Source organism: Mytilus edulis, chromosome 5 (genome assembly GCF_963676685.1).
Source record: "Mytilus edulis chromosome 5, xbMytEdul2.2, whole genome shotgun sequence".
Taxonomy (NCBI): Eukaryota; Metazoa; Mollusca; class Bivalvia; order Mytilida; family Mytilidae; genus Mytilus; species Mytilus edulis.
The window spans coordinates 1105016-1119446 of NC_092348.1; the positions used below are offsets into that span (position 1 = coordinate 1105016).

General features: G+C 31.8%; 1 protein-coding gene across 1 annotated transcript in view; it reads left to right on the forward strand.

Moving 5' to 3' along the window:
* Nucleotides 1–14431, forward strand: part of LOC139522641 (uncharacterized) — a 217888-nt gene that overhangs the window by 13020 nt on the left and 190437 nt on the right. The window contains exons 7-10 of the mRNA XM_071316107.1: nucleotides 8050–8380; nucleotides 8846–8877; nucleotides 9340–9429; nucleotides 9891–10035. Coding sequence (XP_071172208.1) covers nucleotides 8050–8380; nucleotides 8846–8877; nucleotides 9340–9429; nucleotides 9891–10035 — 598 coding nt within the window. The remainder of the gene's footprint in view (nucleotides 1–8049; nucleotides 8381–8845; nucleotides 8878–9339; nucleotides 9430–9890; nucleotides 10036–14431) is intronic.

Below are 14431 nucleotides of genomic sequence, written 5' to 3' on the forward strand. Positions count from 1 at the left end.
CTCTAAACTATATTTAAACAAAGATGGTGCCAAGAGAATTATAAAATGTAGACACCAAAGGGATGCATGACAACAATCACCTTAACTTTATAAACATGTATATAGAACAGAAAGTTCTAACAAATAAAACGGTTTTAATATTTATAGCTTTGTTAACGGAAAAGTTGAATATTGGAATATAAATTACAAAATGAAATTGAGTTATGCCAAGTTGTCGACGGTTACTTATGTTTGCTGTTTAATTCAACATGCTGTTACATCAATTGGGTGAAGGGAAATTAGGAATACCCCAACTTCGAAAGTACGACAGACCCTTTGTGTTCAGTAAGATCTTCACACCTTTCAGAGCACATGTGATAAATGTTTGCTCGGATTCGTTTTACTTAATCTTTAGTTTTCTATGAAATGTTTTGTAGACTACTGTCACTTAATGTTGTCTTTTTAGCGGTGTATTTGATATTGCCATTAAGTGCGATGTTTGGCTGGCCACAAAACCAAGTCGTACCAACCATTTTTATAATGTAAAATGTCCTGTACCAATTCACGAATATGACAGTTGTTATCTAATAGTTCGTTTCATGTATGTTGCATTGTCATTTTTTTGCTGCCATTCAGTGTTTCTGTTGTTTCGTTGTATTACTCATATAAGTGATGTATTTTCTTCGATTTTTAGTTTGTTACCTGTATTAGCATTCTCTTAATCGATTTATGACTTTTGAACAGCGGTATACTACTGTTGCTGGTATTTGCCATAGTATTGTCGGTTTAATTAAAATTTTGTCACAACAGCCTGTTCCCGCAAAATTAATATGAAAAGCATGAAAATGAAATATATTAACAGACTTATTGAGGTTATGATTTAATCTTGATAATTTTTAAAATTCAAAACTTCATACCTCGGTTACATCAAAAGTCAGCAGAGAACAATATGATCCTTCAACTTGATACCGTGTATCGTTAAATGACAATTTATATAAAATATTTTATTGGAAAGAGCACAATTTTAAACATAATCCGTGTGGCTATGTAATTACATTGGACATAAAACGGTTATAAAGGACATCAATTGCATTCTCTGTCTAAAACAGTTTTTAAACAGTGTCATTAGGTCATTAAAGACGCACGATCCTGATATTGTAAAAATGATAATTATTGTTATGATAACTGAAAGTAAAAGAAAAAGTAAAATATTATTTCATCTCGATCAGCTAACTTTCAGTTCTTTGAACTGGTTACTCAAATACTATCAAAGAACTTATTAGCTAAAGCCGACCTCTGCTCTTCGGTGGGGTTGTTGTTTCTTTGACACATTCCTCATTTCCATTCACAATTCTATTATCATTAACTTTGTGAAAACATATAGGAAAATAGTTACATTATATTATTATGTTGAGTAAGATATTCCTTAAAAGTTTTAGACAAATTATGTGCCTTTGATCATCTTATCAATTCGTCGACAGTTTTGACTTTTCAACTGTTCACACTGATACTCCAAAGAATCTTATCAAATCTTATCAAATTTAAGTGTTCCTATTAAATTATTAAATGATTGACTGAATTTAGACGAAACGCACGTCTGTGTATTAAATGACAAGCCTGGTACCTTTGAAAACTATTAACTTACAAGAAATGTGATGGGATGATTCAAGATTTAACTCTATTATTAAATCGTGAAATAGTGTTTTATCGATATAAATATTCATTTTGTTATCAATAAATTTGAACCCAGCTAATTTCTATAAATATAACAACATTCACGGTCCTACAATCTGTAAATACCTTTAAATGAGAATCACCAAATTGAAAAATAATAGTGCTTTGAAAAACCCAAAATAAAAGTTTACGATTCAGAAATTTTTACCGCAATGAAATGAAGTATCAATTTTCTATACAGGAGGGGCGAAAGGAACCACCAAATTGAAAAATAATAGTGCTTTGAAAAACCCAAGATAAAAGTTTACGATTAAATTTTTTTTTACCGCAATGAAATAATGAAGTATCAATTTCCTATACAAGAGGGGCGAAAGGAACTAAAGGGACAGTCAAACTCAAATATTGAATCCAAACTGACAATGCCATGGCTAAAAAACAAAAAGACAATCTAACAAATAATAGTACACAAGACACAACATAGAAAATTAAAGACTAAGCAACACGAACCATACCAAAACCGGGGGTGATCTCAAGTGCTCAGGACGGGGAAGCAGATCCTGCTCAACATGTAAAATAAATCAATTTAATTCAATGGAACTCTTCACGTATTATGATAATGTAGTATGACACATGCACAGTTTCATGTGTTTTTTTGTAATGGCGTATTTAATTAATTTATTTGAATGTTGAATGTATACTGATTTACATTGTTTTCTTAAAATGTTTTGTACCAAGTCAGAAAAATGGCTATTTTTATATTATAGTTCGTGTCTATGTGTGTTACATTTAAGTGTTGTGTTTCTGTAATGTCGTTGTTTTCTTCTAATATTTGATACGTTTCACTCAGTTTTAGTTTGTAACCCTGATTAGTTTTTTTCCCCTATCGATTTATGAGTTTTGAACAGCGGTATACTTCTGTTGCCTTTTTTAAATGTTATATGCATGATTTATTCTATCAGTGGTTATTGTCTTGAAACTATTTATCATTGGCTGTTACTTTCAGACCTGTACTTTGTGTCTTTTGTTTAGCTTTAGACATATATGAATGCCTGCCACCTACGGTCAGCGTTATTGTTAGATTTTTTTTGTATGATGTGTAACTTTTTAACAAATTTTGATAGTTTTATAATGTACCGCTACATCTCTTTTACACGTGAGGGGAGAGTTGGTGCCTTCAAAAATGTTAAACATCATATATATGTCTGTTCCAAGTCAGGAGCCTATGGTATAGTGTTTGTCGTTTTTTCATGTCTAACATATGTGTTTTGTTACAAATTATGCCGTTAGTTTTCTCAATAGAGTTATTTAAAATATTTCTCACATCCACTTGATTAAAACAGTTGTGGATATGCGAGTCATACCACATCTCTTCATTTTAGATGTGTTTTTTTTTTATGAAACATAGTTCATGGCCAAACTTAAAGATCCGTCTTCATATCATTTAATTGCTAAATCTTAACGTAAGCAGCGGAACTCGGTCTTTTTACGGGAGAGGCAAAAAATACAAGAGGACACTCAAACTTATAAGTTAAACTGATAACGCCTTGGCTAAAAGAAAAAAAAAAAAAAAAAAAAAACCAACAGACACACCCTTTTACCCAGAACACAACATAGAAAACTAAGCAACACGAACTCCACCAAAACTGGACGTTGATCTCAAGTGCTATTGAAGTGTAAGCAGATCCCGATCCACATGTGGTACAGTCGTTCTGCTGATAAAAGTACAAACCAGGTAAAGCATCTTATTCGGTAGTTCACATTGGCGATTGTAGTTACGTCATCATGTCATTAGGAAAATATGCGTTAAAATCTGTAAAACTGATACTAGTATACCATAACGGCCAACCAAATATGGATGGCGTCATTGAAACTTATGAAGGAATTATTTCAGCGTCACCACTTGGAACTATGGTTTAATATCTTCCTATTTGGCAGCAATCCTCTGTAAAAGAAATCATGATAGGAGGTACAAGTCCTGGAATATCTTATCAGCTGGGAGATACATACTCCGTATTCAGGCGCTACTATTTTGCTACAAAGACATGGACAGTTCACAATTTGAAAGCTGAAAACATCTCATAAATCATCAATAACATGCAATAATTGTCCTCCCTACGTACATTTAAATAGTGTAGTTTCAAACGGAAAACTCTATACGGAAGTTTACCTCTTAAGAAATGTTTCATGAAAAAAAACACATCATATCTTCACTTCTACGGCGAAGTTGTTTGTAAAGTTTGTAAATTAATATACGATCCAAGTATACTAATCATTCTAATGGGTCCTTTGAATAATCTTATTTCTAAAGCTGCTTGTATCTACATTAATTCTGATTTTGAAAAAATGTTAAAACGTAATTAAACGTGTTTTCAACAGACTGTCAGCATTTCAATGTGAACAAACTGTGCTCTTCTACTTGCCGACTTGTTTCTTTATTATTATGAGGCTGACTTCATGCAGGAACTTCTTAGGAAGAAAGATAATAAGTTAGCAATATCCTTTAACTCTACTTTCCGCTATATATATAGATGATAAAGGATAGTACATATACAATTAAGTCGGCCTCATATCTTGTGGGTCGGTTGAAACTCCTTCGCAACCGTAAAAGATTACGACAAATTTATTTTATAAAATTGCTCGTTATATCCTTTGCATGATGTGTCCAATTTCGACCGAAGCAATATAAACGCTCCATATGAGAGTTATTTCCCTTTTTGTATTTGAAATTTTGAAATGTATTTTAAACTGGAACACCATAAGTGATAGAGACCTAGGATCTTTTGATTTGAGGTCCTTGGTCCAAAAAAATGAAAATTAGGTCAAGGTCGAAGGTCAAGGTCATATTCTAATTTTGGAATTTGTCTTATTTTCACTCATTTTCATTAACCTTATAAGATATCGACAAATTATTTTGTATAAATTGTTAGTTGCGACATGTGGTAACTAAATAATTTTAGTTGAAAGGGTGCGTAAACAATGAATGGGAGTTTATTAAATTTACTGTTTGCATAAGTATAAATTACTCTAAATTATAGGGATTTTCTGGTAACTTAACGGAAAACCCTTGCCGTTTTTGGCACAACCTTTTTGATCTTTTGGTCCTCGATGCTGTTCAACTTTGTACTCGTTTCGGCTTTCAAACTTTTGTATCTGTGCGTCACACATAGGTCTTGTGTGGACAAAATACACTTCTGGCGTATTAAAATTTTAAACTTGTTGCCTTTTGTTGGCTGTTGTTCGTGTGATTCTTTGTCAATTGTGTTCTCCAATTTATTTATATTGTAGTCCTGTGTTGTCATTTTGATGTTATATTTCATATGGCCATAAAAGTGCGAGGTTTGGCATGCCACAAAACCAGGTTCAACCCACCATTTTTTCCTTTAAAAATGCCCTGTACCAAGTCAGGAATATGGTCATTGTTATATTATAGTTCGTTTCTGTGTGTATTACATTATAACGTTGTGTCGTTTGTTTTCTCTTATTTTTGAGTGTAAATTCACATTGCGATAAGACGTGTCACGGTACTTGTCTATCCCAAATTTATGTATTTGGTTTTGATGTTATATATATATATGTTATATTTGTTATTCTCGTGGGATTTTGTCTATATGTGTTACATTTTAGTGTTATGTCGTTGTTCTCCTCTTATATTTAATGCGTTTCCCTCGGTTTTAGTTTGTTATCCCGATTTTGTTTTTTGTCCATGGATTTATGAGTTTTGAACAGCGGTATACTACTGTTGCCTTTATTTAGCCCCTATCATATCTTAAATTATGTTTAAAGTGATATAACTTATTAACCATACATATTAGAAACTAGGATCTTTTGATTTGAAATCCTCAGTTTGTGACCTTGAAATTTAGGTCAAGGTCATAGGTTAATTTGACAATCTAGATTTTGACCTTTGCTTTAAATTCATATCTATACATCATAAAGCCATATGAACTGACATTTTAGACTGATTTTTTATATTTTAATATCAAAATAGATATTAACTGGTGGAAAGACCTTCAATTGTTCTCTGAATAATTGGTTTTTAATTCTAATATGACGTGCTTCTTTAGCTTTGTAAACAACACTGTGATAAAATTCTCGATAAAATATACTTAGCGCAGACTCAGAGATATGCATAATAATGGCTGTTACAATATACTTCCCACGTAAATCTACATGTATTGGAACCTATTTGCAGATCCTTTGCCGATTTTATTGTTTTTAAAAGTGCAATTAAAAAAGACAAAATAACTTTTATTCTTATTCGTATGCATAATAAAAAAAAGTAATGCACAAGAGCTCGGAGAAATCAACAAAATAAAAATTAAATAAAATTCCCCGAAAGTCTATTAATCTTTTTGGCGCATTTAAGTCATTTCAAAGCATGACGTCATACAAATGAAACCGCTAAACTTGAAAGTTTTCTGTTACATGAACCATCGGAATTCGTATGATATTGTATTAAAACTGATTTTTTGAGGTAGGTTTTGTTTTATTTTCTATTCTATTGCATTATTTGCATATTTACCCATTTCAGCAAGTCAACATGGCGGCTCCTTAGTTACAAAATGTCAACTTTTGATTTGACGGAAGCTTATGAGAAAAACCTGTAAACTAAAAATGGCAAATGTTGGGTTTAAGAACTTAAAGAATTTAAAAAAAGTTTTTTTCTATCAGTTATTCTCGAAATTACCTACGCAAGTTACATATTTATAAAGATATTTGAGCTTTATCTAACAGGGAGTAAAAAAAGAACAGCCACATACACAGCATACCCACCCTCGCTTCAGTTTTTTAATGACCGAATTTGTCCTATTAGAATCGAAATAACGCTCAGGATAAAATTCGAATATCACGGCCCAGGCCATGTGTAAATTTCCAACAATCTATGGCTTCCATGAATTATTTCTTAATTTGCTCCTCCAAACGAGGTTAAATCGGTACCTTTCTTTATCTTTTAAATTTTTTTATTCAATTTGTCTTATGAACAATTTCGGTTATCTCATGAATTGTTCATCAATCTTATATAAGTTCGTTTAAACCATTCGTTAAATAACAATGAAGTGCGTAGGTAAACCACATAATATTTAAAAGGAAGTAAGTAATATTTAAAAGCTGTATTCTAATAGTAAAATACAATGTAGTCGCCACCGATTTTACGTTATATCCAAAAGGTGCATTTCTTTAGTTAATATATTTTGCGAAATAGTTATCTGTGATAAGGCTTATATCATAGATAAGAGTCATTTTTGTGATCTTTCTATTGGTTGCTATGATGTTTTACCATCTTTTAAATACAACTATAAAAGGGTTAACCTTTTCACAGGTCTAATTTTCACGTTACAGGATGAACCATTCATTAAACGTTTCTTTGTATATCTATGCACTAACATATATAGGTACACATTGTATTCCGTTGGACATATTTTATCCATATGGCTTTTCTCATGGGGACAAACAACTATCTAAAAGCAACGACGGAAGTTCTGATGAAATTCATATCAGTACAGCTTTCCCGTTTTTCAATCACAGCCACAATTCCCTTTATGTAAGTACTTACGTATTATGTTATCCGACCCTTATACAAATTGTAATACACGAAACACGATCTTCAAAAAATTAGCAACAGGCACCAAAGGTAAAATCATGTAGTGAGTCGAAGAAAAACGGCCAATACCATTCATGGGAAAAATAATTAAAAATAATTCTAAAGGCAAACAACACATCTACACTTAAAACGAGTTACGAATCTCATGTGATCTGAACGAGTAAGCAGATTCTGCTACGCTAGTTATATCAGTAGTGTTTTTCATGGCAAATAAAGAATTCGCAATAAGTAGAGTTCATTGCTATCACAATCGAGGATATTTATGCTATTTGAAGAGGGGCTTTGAAATGTTGTTGCAAGGTTCCAAAACTTACATTTCACTACATGGGCCACGGATTAAGACGTGCTTTAAAAAAAACGTGGCTGTGTTTTATACATACAATTTCTCACGCAGTCAATTATTATTATTATTATTATTATTATTATTATTATTATTATTATTATTATTATTATTATTATTATTATTATTATTATTATTATTATTATTATTATTATTATTATTATTATTAGTATTATTATTATTGTTGTTATTATTATTATTATTATTATTATTATTATTATTATTATTATTATTATTATTATTATTATTATTATTATTATTATTATTATTATTATTATTATTATTATTATTATTATTATTATTATTATTATTTCCACATAATGAGGATATTTTTTTAATGTCTTGTCTATTGCATCCGTATAAAACACACTTATGTTGTGAAATATGTTATTTCTTTTACGAATGAAAACAACTTCAACAAAATTAGTTTAACGATATCTTTAATATTTTTCAGGTGAATAAAAATGGAGCTTTAAGTTTCCTTTCACCATTGAAATGGTATATTCCATCTTCTTTTCCATACAAACAACATGCTCGAATGGTGGCGACGTATTGGGCCGACATTGACACAGACACAGTGGGTGATATTTGGTACAGGGAAACAAATAGCTCAATTTTACTGGGTATAGCATCCTGTGAAATACGATCAAATTTTCCACAACAATCACAATTTATTGCAAGCTGGATATTCATATCGACTTGGGAAAATGTTAGTTTTCACGGGGCTGATGTAGCAGGACACACACAAGTATTATTTTTATTTCCTTTTTTTGCATACTCAAAATGTTAATTATATGACTTTGTGTTACCTTGTCAATACCTTCCCAGAGCAATGAGAACAAACCTTAATCGAGAATGAGCTTCTATTGATAAAATATGCCTATAAATTTATTGGCACAACGCAATTAATTTTATCAGACTGTTCAGGACGTCTTTACACACATACTTATTTGTTGAGTAAAGGCATTTTCAACCAATTTTTGCAGTTTGTTCTTATGTTAACGCAAACATGTTAATGTCCGTCGCATTCTTTAGATGCATGCTTTTCTCAGGAGCCTGTAGTCTAGTGGTTGTCGATGGTTGCTGTCCGTCATTATTGTTTGATTTTCGTGTTAATTTGTCATAAATCAGACCGTTGGATTTCCGTTAGAAATTGTTTAGATTTATGTCATGTCGAACCTGATTATAGGATAATAGTTCGCTCATTGTGTTAGATATAACGATGCGCTTAATTCCACATTTGTTTATAGTTGTCTCATTGGCTATCATACCAAATGTCCCTGTAATCATATACTATTCAAATAGACATTAATATAGCAGCGTCCTCAATTTGAACAAAGTTCGTGAGCAGTTTACAGTAATAAAATTGAGAAAGGAAATGGGGAATGTGCCGAAGCAACAACAACCCAACCATAGAGCAGACAACAGCCGAAGGCCACCAATGGGTCTTCAATGTAGCGAGAAACTCCTGCACTTGTAGGCGTCCTTCAGCTGGCCCCTTAAAAAAATGTCTACTAATGCAGTGATAATGGACGTCATACTAAACTCCGAATTATACACAAGAAACTCAAATCAAAAATCATACAAGACTAACAAAGGCCAGAGGCTCCTGACTTGGGACAGGCGCAAAATTGCCTTTCTCTCATCTGCAAGGGGCCAACTAGAAATTGTAAGTTTTAGTACTAGTACGATCGGATTTGTTCACGTTGTCATATATTAAACCTGTTTGTTCTAATTTTTCCAGAGATGTACATTTCAGTGTATTCTGGTTACTGATGGGAAGTATTCGTTTGCTGTATTTAAATATAAATTGATACACGTAACTAGTGAAACAGCCAGTGGTGGGAATCCGTCTCATGGTCGAAGAGGTACTCCTGCTCAGGTGATAACCACTTATAATGTAATCGCCAACCCCCTAATTGAAATTAGAAAAAAAAACAAACATCTATTTGGATAGATATAGCAGTACATAGGCAAATTTAACTCACACCAATTAAATGTGAATATAAATTCATGTCTATCACACGTGAAATTCACGTCAATTGTACCTGAAACATGCTTATACGTGAAACTCACCTGAATTTTTTTAAGTAAAGTAATTCAGATAATGTCTAAATTTTCGCGTTTAATCAGAATCATGAAATATACAATTTTATTTGCTAACTACAGTTTACGTGAAATGCATGTGAAAAAATTTGATGTGAGATTCATATGAATCTTAATTAATTTGAAAGATATTTTGGATTTCGCTTTTCGTATTTAAAGATGTAAGATACATATTGATGTTATACATAGGTTGGATTTGATGCTGGTGATGGAATACATTTTTATTCTGTTCCCGGATCACAGACACCTGGTATTATCAATATAACAAAGATGTCAAATGTTGGAATTCCAGGAAAGTTCATCTTTCGTGTTGATCTAGCTACCATAGTTATATGTGAGTACTGAAATACATGATTTGTAAATGCGAATATGACAAATAATATATATTAGCTGTGTTTTGAAAACAATAATTTCTGAACACAGATTTCAAATGTTTACAGTTACGTTATCTTATGTAAGATATAAATCAATATGAATATGAAAACAATGAGAATTTAAGTCAAGGAAAAAAAAGAGAAAAAGCTGTAAGCAAAACTTGATTTCAATATTTGAGAGTACTCTTAGATCGACACAGTTTCTGTTAATATTTATCAGTGACCGTTTAAATGTTCATGTTTCGCTTTCTGTACTGCATGTGAGGTTTCTACACGACATTGATTTAAATAATTATCACAAGCCTTACGTCGGGCTATAGTTGGTTTCATTACCGTTAAGAGTTGATCGCTTGCAAAACATGTTTAACCCTGAAACATTCGGTATAAGCATTTATAACGTAATACAGGAGCCTGTAACTCAATGTTTGCCGTTGATGGTTTTCGATCTTTTTTTGTTTTTTTTATCTTAACATATATCAGGCAATTAGTTTGTTTCTTTTTAATTTTTGCATATATTGCCTTTCCGGTGCTTTTTGTAGCTTACTATACACCATTGGCTTATATCATTCTTGCATACTGTACGATGAGTCATATAGTAAATCACATCATCGTCATGTAGGTATTTGTACAATTACCTGTGAGTAGTTTTTGCAAAAATACACACCAAAAAAAGAGGGCGTTACATTTTCAATCTTTTATATCTGGGCGTCACTGGTGAGTCTTGTGTGGACAAGGCGCGTTTTTGGCGTGTTGAATTTTGAACCTGATGCTTTTTGTTATCTATTAATCATGTTTTTCTGTGTCTAATATGTTCTCCTATTTATTTGTATTGTAGTCCTGTATTATTATGTTGTCATTGCAATGTTATATTTAACTTTGCCATTAAAGTGCGAGGTTTGGCATGCCTTAAAACCAGGTTCAACCCACCACTTTTATTCCCCTTTTAAAAGTGTCCTGTACCAAGTCAGGAAGATGGTCATTGTTATAATATTGTTCGTTTCTCTTATTTTTGAGATATTGAGATAAGACGTGGCACGGTACTTGTCTATCCCAAATTCATGTATTTGGTTTTCATGTTACATTTGTTATTCTCGTGGTGTTTTGTCTGATGATTGGTCTGTTTCTGTGTGTGTTGCGTTTCGGTGTTGTGTCGTTGTTCTCCTCTTATATTTAATGCGTTTCGCTCGGTTTTGGTTTGTTACCCCGATTTTGTTTTTTGTCCATGGATTTATGAGTTTTGAACAGCGGTATACTACTGTTGCCTTTATTTATCAAATTCTAAGATACGAGGAGTTGTTGAAATTTACATTATACATAACAATAAAATAACGTTTAATGATAATTAAAACAAAAAGACAGGTGTTAGTAAAAATATTTGTTTTAATTGAATATGTTAAAAATTAATGAACAAACAGTTGGTTAGAAAGGACTCAGTATTTGCAAGTCATATCATGTCAAACTTGGAATACTTCCATTTAACGGCTACGTATGATAGGGTTCAGCACCATTGTCATCGGAAAATGCAATATTGTTTAAATAATACAAAAATAGTTGACTTAGACACTTTTGGGTATTTTTTTCAAATGAATTCAATAATGATAATATATCTAATTGCCACACATAGATCTTATCAGTGTAAGCATGTTACTGTCGGCTGTGATTGGTCTATTTTACTACGTAAAAATAATGTCTTTTCATAATTATAGCATTGCTCACAGCTTGAAAGTACTTCAAATTGTTTCAAATTAAACAAATTACCCGTTTTGTCGTGCTTGAAAATATTTTCTATATATTATACAATTGATTAAAATATAAATTTTTACATAGGTTCCTCCGAACCATTTTCATAATTCATCTTCTCCTGTTCATTGATAGTCGGAAAATATTAACTATTAAATTAAACCTATTTTACTTTTGATAACTATTAACACCACTGGGTCGATGCCACTGCTGGTGGACGTTTCGTCCCCGAGGGTATCACCACCCCAGTAGTCAGCACTTCGGTGTTGACATGAATATCAATTATATGGTCATTTTTATAAATTTTCTGTTTACAAAATTTTAAATTTTTCGAAAAACTAAGGATTTTCTTACCCCAGGAGTAGATTACCTTAGCCGTGTTTGGCACAACTATTTGGAATTTTGGGTCCTTATTGCTCTTCAACTTTGTATTTGTTTGGCTTTTTAACTATTTTGATCTGAGCGTCACTGATGAGTCTTATGTAGACGAAACGCGCGTCTGGCGTATAAAATTTATAATCCTGGTACTTTTGATAACTATTTACACCACTGGGTCGATGCCACTGCTGGTGGACGTTTCGTCCCCGAGGGTATCACCAGCCCAGTAGTCAGCACTTCGGTGTTGACATGAATATCAATTATATGGTCATTTTTATAAATTTTCTGTTTACAAAATTTTAAATTTTTCGAAAAACTAAGGATTTTCTTACCCCAGGAGTAGATTACCTTAGCCGTGTTTGGCACAACTATTTGGAATTTTGGGTCCTCATTGCTCTTCAACTTTGTATTTGTTTGGCTTTTTAACTATTTTGATCTGAGCGTCACTGATGAGTCTTATGTAGACGAAACGCGCGTCTGGCGTATAAAATTTATAATCCTGGTACTTTTGATAACTATTAATGCATCATCCATTCTAATCATTACAACTGCCCGGCTATCTAGTCACAAAGTTTAGAGATATAGCGTAAAATCTTATCCTCATCCGACCCTTATAATAACAGTCGATATAGATCGGAAACGACAGGATTAAACATCAGCAGTAACGCTAAAACCTACACAACAAAGTACAAACCAGGTCACTTGATTTGTACATAAACTGATGATATTTAATTACGTATGTAGAATTTCGATTTGCTGCGGATAAGAATGATGAATGATGCATGCATAGAAAAAAAGATTTATCTAATCTGAGTGCACTAACAGTTCATACCATTCCCTTAGTTCAATTGTTGTATGTAAACAAACGCCTGCTACTCGAAAGTTCAAAGGTTATGTTCATATTATGTAAATGTAAACACTTGTGGATATTAAAAAAATAATAAAGATACATTGAAATTAAATAATAAATCGTTCAAAATTTCTTTCGAAATTGTTAACAAACTATCATTTAGAACGAACTCGACAGCACAATTTAATCAAATTGAAGTCTCAATAACCCCAAACAAATTTATTATTTTTAAAATATGCAACAATGTAAAAGGGGCACTAGCTACGAGATACATAAAAATCTAGTACATCATTTTTTTGGCTCAATCATTATATATAAAATTCCATTATATTGACAACGATGTATGAAAGAAACAAACATGTTATACTTCCATCATATTTGATTTTATCTATTTAAATCAGTATATACGACAAACAGGTATGACTGATACCATGCATTCTATCAAATTCTATTGAATTGATCATCATCCACTAGTGCTTCTATACTGCTAAAGGGGTTGACTTATAACTCACATTCAATCACATTTAATATCATATATTTTAAGCACCATCACCAAATAAATGGTTATATTCTATTGATGATATTTATTTAAAGCACCATCACCAAACGGATATGTACTATTAATGGTATATATTTAAGCACCATGGTTATGCACTATTGATTATATTTATTTAAGCACCATCACCAAATGGTTATGTACTATTGATGATTTTTATTTTAAGCACCATCACCAAATGGTTATGTACTATTGATGATATTTATTTTAAGCACCATCACCAAATGGTTATGTACTATTGATGGTATTTATTTTAAGCACCATCACTAAATGGTTATGTACTATTTATGATATCTATTTTACGCACCATCACCAAATGGTTATATACTATTGATGATATTTATTTAAGCACCATCACCAAATGGTTATGTACTATTGATGATATTTATTTTACGCACCATCACCAAATGGTTATGTACTACTGATGATATTTATTTTAAGCACCATCACCAAATGGTTATATACTATGGATGGTATTTATTTTAAGCACCATCACCAAATGGTTATGTACTATTGATGATATTTATTTAAGCACCATCACCAAATGGTTATATACTATGGATGATTTTTATTTTAAGCACCATCACCAAATGGTTATATACTATTGATGATATTTATTTAAGCACCATCACCAAATGGTTATGTACTACTGATGATATTTATTTTAAGCACCATCACCAAATGGTTATGTACTATTGATGATATTTATTTAAGCACCATCACCAAATGGTTATATACTATGGATGGTATTTATTTTAAGCAGCATCACCAAATAGTTATGTACTATTGATGATATTTATTTAAGCACCATCACCAAATGGTTATGTTCTAT